The sequence below is a fragment of the Nuphar pumila genome, chromosome 7, assembly GCF_984573655.1.
Source record: "Nuphar pumila chromosome 7, dmNupPumi1.hap1.1, whole genome shotgun sequence".
Lineage (NCBI taxonomy): Eukaryota > Viridiplantae > Streptophyta > Magnoliopsida > Nymphaeales > Nymphaeaceae > Nuphar > Nuphar pumila.
In genome coordinates, this window is record NC_143255.1 from 87,786,151 (window position 1) to 87,797,495 (window position 11,345).

The following is an 11,345-nucleotide window of genomic DNA, read 5'->3' on the forward strand; positions in this document are numbered from 1 at the left end:
GATCCAAAATCGAATGAATTTAATTTCAGTAAAATTTGAGAAAAAAGGGTCAGAGGAAAAAAGGGAATATTTTCAAAATTTTGAAAAATTTGGGGTGTTCACACCAGCAGGCTGAGGCCATGCATGCCATGGGTGAGAACCTGCAAGCCTCTTAGGGACGAGAGACTTTGGTTCCTACACCTTCACCAGTGTTAGCTACGATGACAGTGCCCTAAAAGCAGTTCATGGGTATGAACCCTCCGTCGTTCGATGGAAAGTCTACACCTGAGGCAGTCGAGGACTGGATACGGGAGATCAAGCAGATCTTTCATGTGTTGCAAGTCAGTGATGTCCGGAAGGTAGACTTTGGCATATATCGGCTTCGGAAAAATGTCGAAAGGTGGTGGGCAACCACCTTAGATGTCAAGTTCTCAGGCAGAGCAGTTATGTGAGAGCCATTCGTAGAGGTTTTCTATGCAACCTACTTCCCGACCCATGAGCGCAGTCGAAAGATATAGGAGTTCCTCGACCATCAGCAGAGGAACTCTACCCTGATAGACTACATCGTGAAGTTCAGAAGCCTTGAGTGCTTTTGTCCACACATGTAGGTGACGAAGAAGGAATGAGCGATGAAGTTCGCTCGCGGATTGAAACTAGCATTGCGCATGAGGGTATTTACTTGTGCTTCTTCGACTTTTGAGGAAGCCTTGGAGATGGCTACACTCTTGGAGCAGGAGTGAATAGAATCCCAGAAGACACAGCCTTCCCGAGAGAATCAGCAACAGACAGGCCAAAGGAGTTGGCCTAAGAAGCGATCACCTCATTAAAATAATAGTGGAAAGAAATCTGCCACTCCAGCGAAGAGGAACCGTCAGAACAACAACCGTCAGCTACTATATCGTCAGCCCGAACAGCAGCAGCAGAGACAGGTAGTGGCGACATCAGGATGCCTGAAGTGTCGTATGGATCATCCTGGCCGACCATGCCCTCGTGACCTTGAAGGATGCATCTACTGTGGCAAGATGGGCCACTACATCAGGGATTGTTGAAAGAAGCAGTCTGATGATCTGAGGCGGAACACACTCAGAACGTCGCAGTCAGCACCTCAGCCACCTCCTCAGCAGCAACAACAATCTTACCCGCCGTAACAATCTTCCGAGCAGAAGAGGGGTAACCAAAAGATAGTGGCAGGGCGTGCCTACGCAGCCACTGTGGAGCAAGTGACCAAAGGAGAGTTGGTCCAAGGTACTATTCCGGTCGCTGGACATGCAGTTGTTTGATTGTGGTGCTTCACATTTTTTTATTGCTACTAGATTTGCTAGTCCTTTGCCTATGTCTGTTGTATTGTTTAATTACCCGTTGAAAGTTTGTACATCAACTGGTGATCAGTCTTTGTGTACCTCGTACATTTTGAGCATCGAGGTGTTAGTGGCAAGTCAGAACTTGCCAGCTGACTTGATCCTGCTAGACATGATAGAGTTTGATGTCATTCTAGGCATGGATTGGTTGTTCGAGTATCATGCTCAAGTTCTGTGTAGAAAAGGCAAGATGGTTTTGTACCCTCCTGATCGTCCAATTTTGGAGATCAGCCTTGCTCGACCTATTCAAGACAATTGCTTGATTTCATCTTTTAAGGTTCAGAAGTATCTACGGAATGGGGTACTGCATTCTTGGTCAGTATTGCCTCAGTCGAACAAGTGTTAATCCCTATCAAAGATTTGGAAGTAGTTCGAGAGTTTCCTAACGTGTTTCCTGAGAAATTTCCTGAATTACCTCCAAAGTGAGAGATCGAGTTTTGTATCGAGTTGTTACCTGGAACGACTCTGATCTCGAAGGCACTGTATTGTATGGCTCCAGCAGAACTTAAAGAACTGGAGCGTCCGTTGGAAGAGTTTATGAAGCAAGGGTTTATAAAAAATAGTGCATCACCGTGGGGTGCAGCTGTTTTGTTTGTGAAGAAGAAAGACGAATCCCTGAGGTTGTGCATTGACTACAGAATGCTCAACCAAGCGACGATTAAGAACAAGTATTCGTTGTCGAGAATTAAAGATCTCTTTGATCAATTGCAGAGAGCAAAGATATTCTCGAAGATCGACCTCAGATCGAGTTATCATAAACTCCGGATCAGAGAGGAAGATGTGTCAAAGACAACTTTTTGAACTAGATACAGGTTGTACGAGTTCGTTGTGATGCCATTTGGGCTCACGAATGCACCAACAACATTCATAGATTTAATGAATCGTATCTTCCGTCCGTTCGTGGATACATTTGTGATCGTATTTATCGACGATATCTTAATCTACTAAGAGACTCTTGAGCAACACCGAGAGCATCTACGTATTGTTTTGAGAGTACTTTGACAGCACAAATTGTTCGCCAAGTTCTCCAAGTGCAAGTTTTGGCTCCGACGACTCATGTTTTTGGGTCACGTAATATCCAGTGATGGGGTGTCAGTTGATCTTACGAAAGTCGAAGCAGTGTTGGACTGGAAGCAGCCTCAGTTTGTTACAGACATCCGCAGTTTTCTTGGGTTAGCTGGTTACTACAGGCGTTTCATTCAGGACTTCTCAAGGATTGCACTTCCTTTGACGAAGCTTTTGCGTAAGGGAGTCAAGTTTGAGTGGACTGACTCTTGTGAAGAGAGTTTCCGGATCTTGAAGATGAAGCTGACTACCTCTCCGGTATTAGCTTTACCTTCTGGTAGAGGTGGTTTTATGGTGTACACAGACGCTTCAGGTACAGAATTGGGATGTGTGCTCATGCAGCACGGTCAGGTTATTGCGTATGCTTCACGACAACTAAAGATTCATGAAAGAAATTATTCAACTCACGACTTAGAGTTAGCAGCCGTAGTGTTTGCTCTGAAGTCCTGTCGAAATTATTTATACAGAGATACATTCGAGGTCTTTTCTGACCACAAGAGTCTCAAGTATTTATTTTCTTAAAAGAAATTAAATATGAGACAGCGTCATTGGCTCAAGTTTATCAAGGATTATGAGTTTACGTTGTCTTACCACCCTGGTAAGGCAAACGTCGTGGCAGATGCGCTTAGTCGCAAATCGAGTAGTGTTCTAGCTAGTCTTGTTTGAAGCCAGAAGTTGATCAAAGATTTTGTGGTTTGGAACCCATTCTTCGTTGAAGGCGGAACAATCAGATTGTCGGGGATGGCCATTCGATCAGAGTTTGTGCCTAAGGTTATTGAGGCACAGAAGCGAAACACTCAGTATCAACAGTTTGTCGATCAAGCTCGTGAAGAGGGCTTGGTCTTTTGTGTTGATAACGACGATTGTATCTGTATAAAGGATCAATTTTGGGTGCCTGATGACCCTGAGTTGAGTAAAGAGATTCTTGATGAGGCACACTTGTCGAAGTACACCATTCATCCTAGTGGTACTAAGATGTTCAAGGATCTTCAGTGAAAGTATTTGTGGAACGGGATGAAGCGTGAAGTTGCAACGTATGTATCGAGCTGTTTGACTTGTCAGCAAATCAAGATCGAGCACCAACATCCCAGAGGTTCTGTGCAGAGGATTGAGATCCCTCAGTGGAAATGGGAAGACATCACGATGGATTTCATGGTAGGTTTACAATGAACCAGACAAAAGAATGATGCGATATGAGTGATTGTGGACAGACTCACCAAGTCTGCTCACTTCTTACCTATCCGAATCAGTCAACCGCTTGAGAGCTTAGCAGACTTGTACATCCGAGAGATCGTACGGTTACATGGTGTACCTACGTCTATCATTTCAGATCGTGATCCCAGATTCACATCGCGACTGTGGGGACAGTTGCAGTCAGCTTTGAGGACAAAGTTGAAGTTTAGTACAACTTTTCACGCTCAGACTAATGATCAGTCAAAAAGAACGATTCAGACGTTAGAAGATATGTTGCGAGCTTGTATGCTAGACTGAAAGGGTGAATGAGACTCACACTTGTGTTTGGTCAAGTTTGCCTACAATAACAGTTATCACGCTAGTATCGGGATGGCTCCGTACGAGGCTTTGTACGGGAGACCTTGCCGATCACTGTCATATTGGGACGATATCAGTGATCGATCCAGTGAATCACCGATTGTTCTTCAGCACTACACTCAGCAAGTGCATAAGATCCGAGAGCATCTAAAGGCAGCTCAAGACAAACAAAAGAGTTACGCTGACAAGAAGCGGCGGGAACTTCAGTTTGAGGTTGACGACATGGTTTTTGTAAAAGTATCACCGATGAAGAGCGTCTTTCATTTCGGAAAGAATAGAAAGTTGAGTCCTAGGTACGTTGGGCCATTCAAGATTCTTGAGAGGATCGATGGAGCAGCCTATCAGATTGAGCTACCACAACAGTATGTTCAGATTCATAACATTTTTCATGTGTCGATGTTGAGGAAGTATACTCTTGGCCCATCACATGTCATCCGATACAAAGATGTGGAAGTACGAGAGGACTTGACTGTAGCTGAGAGACCTGTCGAGATTGTTGATCATCGTGATCAAGTTCTGTGTACCAAGACCATTCTGTTGGTTAAGGTAAGGCGGCAACACCATGGTATCGAGGAATGCACATAGGAGCTAGAGGCCAGCATGAGCGAGAAATACCCTGATCTTTTTGTGGCCTAGCGTTCGTGATTTCATGGACAAAATCTCTATTTAGGAGGGAAGGATGTAAGACCTACTTTATTTTTGAATTTTTTTTTATGATATATGCTTTAGTGTTGAAAATTTTGTGTTTCTACGCGAGGATTGATCGTAAATTTGAAGTATATTGCTTTCTGAGATTTTGAATCGCGTGAATTCACTTTACGAAGCGATTCAGGACAAACCACGATGAATTGAACCTCGATGTTTGTAAATTAGATTTATATTATATCTAATTAGATTCTCTCCAAATTGGGAGCTTAAACGAGAAAAATATCTTGTCATTTCATGGCATTTGGCAGAAAAGGGTATATCAGTAAATATGAGTCTTAACGAGGCCTAAATTCATTGGAATTAAAAATTTAAATATATATTATTAAAATTTAGGTCTTAATTCATGAAAAATAAATTAGAAAATAAAACATTTAAGTTACTTAAAACATATCCATTTAAATGACAAGTAATTACGGTTTTTCATAAAGTAAATGAAAATTTTCATAAAATCTAAAAGAGGTTTTCCAAAAAAACTTAAATGGAGGTTTGTTTTGGGAATTAAGAAAGGTAGTTGGCATGGCCCCCACCTCAGCCCATGTGATTTTAATAAAAAAAAAAGTAACTTTTCAAAAAAACTCACCTTTGAAAGGAATTTTGAAAAGTTTGCAAAATGCAAACCTTGAGGTCTTAAATAGGGAATTTTAAAAATGGGTGGGCACAGCCCACGTATTTGGGGATAGGGTGGACGCCCCTTAGGAGGTATCCCCTACCCCCCCCCCCCCATTAAATGCATTCTAATATATATATATATATTGGAGTTTGGAAAAAAAAATCAGTAAAGGGAGGGAGGCTTGGCTTTGAAAAGTCAAAGCCAATCACTCGCCTTGAATCAAGGGAAGTGGGTGGGGGTCAGCTCCTTGACCCCTTGGACCTATCCCATGGATTAAGGAGGGGATTAGGGAGGTCCCTTCATCCCTATCCTTTCTCTCCTCACCCTACATCTTGTCCTTCCTCTTTTTAAATGGGAAAAGGGTGGAGAGAGAGGGTCGACACCCTCTCTCCTTCTCTTCTCTTCTCTTCCCTCCACTGTTTCCCTTCCCTTTTGGCAAGTGTGTGTGTGTGTGTGGGAGTGAGGCATCCCCTCCAGCTGAGAAGAAACCCGTCTCCTTCCACTCCAAGGTGAGTAAACCCAACCCCCATACGTTTTCTTTTTGTGTTGTTAAGTTTTTGATATGCATTGCCTATGATCGGTTTGCACACGTAAGGTGCAAGCAAACTTGTAATGGCTTTAGGCCATGATTTTGGCAAGTGAAGCCCTGCATCTTTCCCGTTCCTTTCATGTTGTCTATTTTAGCTTCATCAAGGTGGTAGATTGATATTTTTTTAGCACCATTAGAATGGTTGCCTGCATTTTTTTTTGAACGCCCCTTGAGCTGCTGGGCTGGGCTCTTCCACAGCCATCCCAGGCCCTTGTGGGGTTTCGCTGAGGCCCCATGGCCCTTTTGGGATTGTTGCAACCCTATCCGCAAGGCCTCAGACTGACCAAGGGTGGGTCAGTCTGGGCCTTTCGTTTGAGCACCCCCTTGGTGCGGTTTACATGTCTGGGCTGCTACTTCAGACCCTTATGGTGGCCAGCTGGTCTGAGCCATGGAGAGACCCAAACCCATCTGGGAAACCAGCTTTGGGTGGGGTCATTCCCCCCCCCCCCCCCTCTGTTGTTGTGTAACCTTGGCAAACCAGGTGTGGCTTTGGCGCACCCACATGTGGGGCGCCGACCAGTAGTTGGTCTGGTCTGACCCAGGCATGGGTCGAACCAGGGTGGGGGGTGGAGGGAGGGGGGTACAAACCACCTCCCCAGCTTACTCCCTTGTTTGACCCAGCAGGGTGACCCATGCTTCCTGATTTCTGACACCACCCATTCGGGTGGTGGGTGCACCACCCATTCGGGTGCACCCCTGGTCTGGGCCCCTCTGTGGGTCCGACCAGGGGCAGAGGAGGAGGGGTTAGCACACCTCAGTGTGTTACCTAGTCCGTTTGGCCCAGCATGGCCTGAAATGACGGGTCCATGCCAGGTCAGCTCACTGAACCCATACAACGGATCCTTGGGGCTATCGCAACCCTTTTTGGGTGCAGGCGTGGCCTGCTAGCTCCAGGCCAAGCCACAGGGCGCAGGCCAGGAGGGTGGATTTTCCCTTTACCCAGCTGGGTCTGGTCACCATTGGACCAGACCCTACTGGGGTGGTTCGACCCAGCCCATCTGGGCGTTTAGCCCAGCCGAGCCCTCTTTTTGGGGCTCTAGCCAAGTCGGGTGCTGGTGCACCCGGGTGGGCTGGATGCTGGTCGCTAGGCCAGTGTGGCTGTCGGCTGCACTTGATCTGCACGTGGGGTGCAGACCATGACTGGTAGGGGACCAATGGCCCAGCCATGCAGCCGGCCCCCACAGGCCTTGCTTGTCCTCTTTGGCGCCAAGGTTGGCACCGGGTGCTAAAGCACCGGTGACCCTGCTACCTATAGGCATCCTTGAGCTAGACCCTGGCTCCTACACCGAGCCACTAGTGGGCTCCAAATGGGTTGTCATGACACCCATTGAGTTTCCCGCAGAAACTCACCAGTGGTGGCAACCGCCCCTTCGTGCCGCCAACCTATAAACAAAGATTAGCCTTAAGCGAGATTTTGTCGCTTGCAAGCAACAAGATCGTTGTGGCCTCGGGCTTTAGATGCTCATACCCCGCTATCTCATCGCGGCAGTTAGGTGGTTGAGCTCGGGACGGGTGTCGCGTCACACGCTTGCATGTGTTTGTTCGTTTCGTCGAACCTTTCTGGCCGATAGCCTAGTTCGTGCCCCATTTGTGCGGGCAAAGTACGACCACGTATTTGGAAATGCTAATGTTATCCCCATAAGTATGGGATTAGGTTATGATTCATTCTTGACACTCATGAGTGTCATTTCTGCGAAGGTCCTTCGCGGAACGGTTCGCTACGCGAGATTTGCTGCGATATGATAGTTGAAATACACGTATTTGGAAAAATACGTATTCCAGGCTCTGGACACCCCTCGCGTATACAATAGCTATTGTATATACATTTTGAGCATCGTGCCGCTCAAAATTAGTGATTGTGTCACTTTACACACTAGTTGACATATCGTCGCTCACAGCGCGATACTTGTGCGAAATTATAACTTTATGGTTTTTCCTGTTTTCGCATATGCACGTTGGCACATCCTGACACGTACGTCACTGAGTTTGGTTTGTCGAGTATTACTTGTTTGGCTCATATTTGTTTATCAATGGATATACGATGCACCAGAGGCATGCTTCACACTCGACGTGACATACACCTAAAAAGAATTGAAAACACCATAGGGTAATGACACTGATGACCTGTTGAGGTTTTGAGACTCGGTTGGAGTCTTCGGGCGATGGCCCAGGTTCGTGAGAGTGTGCTTACGTATTGTGTCACCCTAGGCATAAAATAAAAATGGTATGGTATCGTCTTCACAGGCGATGTGCTCTTTTGTGGTTGTATGAGGCTGAGCACGTGGATGGGCAGGCCAAGTCTCCGTTTGCGTACCTCGCAGAGACCACGAGGCACAGCTACCTCGAGAGGAGGTACGACTTGAAGAATGAGCCTAAATAAGATAAACCTGTTGCGCCCCATTCACAGTTTAGTCACCCATGGAGAGGGTGAATGGTACAACCCTGAGTGACATGTCATTACTACGACCCGTTCTTTTGAGGAGCCGAAGCGCCCTCTGACCTCCAGTCACTCAGAGTTAGGGAGGTCGAGGTTACTCTCTTTAGGGACCTCTGCTACTACAATAGTACAGATTGCAATCCTTTACCCCTGCGAAAGGTTTCTCCTAGTCGCGTGCTGCCTGCGGGTGGTTTGACTCGGTCGGTAGCATCCCCAATTATCATATTAGAAATTGAATAACAGACGCCGAGTGCATGTCTCACAGAATGCGAGGTTCCTTCGCGTACCCAAAGGAGTAATCAGAAGAACATAATCATTAACCAAATAGACTGACTTACAGTAGTTGTTTACTTGCTTTAGCACTGCTTATACTTCTGTTTGGTAGTTGTTCCTTGCTGCTTAGTTCTCGTTTTGTGGTTGTAGTTGTTGCACTTGTTACTTACTTCGTTGTTTTATAGTCTTGTAGCATGTGCACCTACCTGACACGCACTTGTACCTTTAATTTAAATGTTTCTAACTGTTCCATCATGCTAGTAATAGCTTGTTACTTAGCATACTTGTATCATGCTACTTATCGAATGCTTTGTCTTAAAAAAGGATAATGTATGGATGGTTTGTCTCACCAACTCGCAAGAGTACTGACCCCATTTTATGGCGATACAGGTGATGAGTAGATGCAGCGCGATGCGACGGCGCACAACAGAAGGCTTGAGACCCACACTTAGCAGCAGATCCTGGCTTCTTCTGGTTTTGGGGTTTGAGGGGTTTTCCCTCTCTTTTTGGAGAGACTGTTCCTTTTTGTACCCTGTCTCATTTTGTAATATTGTAAACATTATGGAAATGATATATATGTTGTTTTGTTTCGTGGTCTGCTTACTTACTGTGGCTCGCTCAGACTTGCGGCCTTTGTTTTACCTATGTTTTCCTTCTATACTTTTCCATTGATTGTTTTAAACTGTATATCATCCATTTTTTTTTGCTCAAAAACCAAAGGTTTTTACACGGTCGGGGTTTGTGGCGTCACATTTAGGGTTTAGGGATTTAGAATTTAGGGTTTAGGATGTAGATTTGGTTTGGATTTCATGAGAGCTAAATGGGTCTTACAACCAACCCAATCCAATCACCCCCACCTAAACCCATCACATAATTAGGATTTACGTTTTATCGAAAATCACATGTTTATTACAACATCACTGCTTGGAAAAGCAGTATATGTTCAATAAAAGAAAGCAGTACAACTCTGTCTAGAGAAACCCTAGAACTCGATGCCGCCTTGCTCCGCAGATCGCAATGCAGGTCCAACACTTGAAATCCTCATAAAACGTGGTCAGAACCACTGATGGTCTGGTAAGCAAGCAATCATACATTCATTCAACTCAAGTAAATATGTTTGACCACTGAGGGTCGCAGTTCGTAATAACAACACTCAAGCCTCCGCGACTTAGCGTATATCGCAAGAGCCTCCTCAGGGCTATGAGTTGAACATTCGCTCCAGTCTTCATGACTTAGCACAAGGCTTTTTAGGGTTGTGATTTGAATCTCTCGCTTAAGACTTCACGACTTAGCCTTAACCTCTTCTGGGTCTCAAAGGGATTTCTAGCTCAAGTCTTTATACTTGGTACATCTATATCTCAGGCATCTAAGGACAACTCCTCGAGCTTCGCTTAGTCGTGCGGATACAACATGGGTCTTCGCCCAGTCAGTTCAGTCGTATACCGATCATGACACCTTCACAAAGGTTATGCAGGACTAACTCAACAACGTTCATCCACTCATACATTCAAGCATCGCTGAACCTAAGCTAATGCTTTATTTCGATAATTAACCCCTCCCCCTGGGCTTAAGGGAGGTATCTATGGGCACCAACGCGACGATCTGAGGGTTGATTATTCTATGTATTTTTAGATACCCCAGAGGCCTGTTGACCCCATCCCTCTAGTAGGACAGTACAATCATACCGGAAGAAGTCCCTACTCGGTATTTGAATGCATTCTGCTACTACAGTAGTTGGGTTCAATCCTTAGATCTTAAGGATAACAACGACCTCCATACCTTTGAGTGACGAAGTGTGAACACCCCAAATTTTTTAAAATCCTATAAATATCTCCTTTTTGCCCCTAAACCCATTTTCTGAAGCAATTTCCCCAAAATAGCCTTGAATTCTCAGAAAAATCTTCTTTTATAAATATTTCTCAAAAATACAAAAAAATTAGTTTTAAATCTTTGTTTTCTCATAAATATTAGGGTTTTATTCCAAAAATATCAATATATATATATATGTATATAGAAAATGAAGAAAAGAACAAAAAAAATAATATATATATATATATATATATATATATATATATATATATATATATATATATATATATATATATATATATATATATATATATAAGAAAAATATAGTTTTGAAGACCTCTTTTTGAAGAAAACAAATACTTTAACTCAAAAAGTTTTTGACAAAAAAAACTTTTGAAAAGAGCCGCCATTTTGAAAATTTTCTAAAACAGGGAATCGCTTTTTGATAAAACCCCTTTTAACGATTTTTTTTTAGGGTTTCAGAAACCCTCTCTCTACCTCTCTCGCACACTCTCGAAACCTTCGGCTTCTCCTCCAAACCTTCCATTACCCTCCGATCTTCTTCTTCTTTATAGCTACCGCCCATCACCAACAAATTCGCTGGGAACTTCTTCCTCCCCTTTGCCGACTTCCCCTTTCATTTCCACCCTCAATCATTGACCACCCATGGATTCTCCACCCTCCATCTGCAATAAAAACCCCTTCTCGAGGTTTCTTCCACGTCTTTAAAAGGAGGCACAAGAAAGGGAAAAAGGGGGACCAAAAAAAAGAGAGAGGAGAGAAAGCGTTCTTATCCAAGGCATCGGCGATTCACTTCTCTCTGAGCCTCTCTGGGACCATTTTCCATTCTCTCTCAAAATTGCAGTGGCTCGTTTAGGTAAGATACCCCTTCTTCTTTGTTCATTTCCTCTGGTTCTCCTTTTATTCTTCAAATTCAAGCCACCATTAATGCATCATTGAGTGGTT

General features: G+C 44.4%; 1 protein-coding gene across 1 annotated transcript; it reads left to right on the forward strand.

Annotated features, from left to right (window-relative positions):
- Nucleotides 1-4,175: 4,175 nt before the first annotated feature.
- Nucleotides 4,176-4,538, forward strand: LOC149832431 (uncharacterized). Its single transcript, XM_090013246.1, has one exon. The coding sequence runs from the start codon at nt 4,176-4,178 to the stop codon at nt 4,536-4,538; it is 363 nt and encodes a 120-aa protein (XP_089869372.1).
- Nucleotides 4,539-11,345: the final 6,807 nt, after the last annotated feature.

Excerpts from the sequence above, each read along its gene's own strand:
- LOC149832431 (XM_090013246.1), top strand. The coding sequence starts at position 4,176 with ATGGTTTTTGTAAAAGTATCACCGATGAAGAGCGTCTTTCATTTCGGA.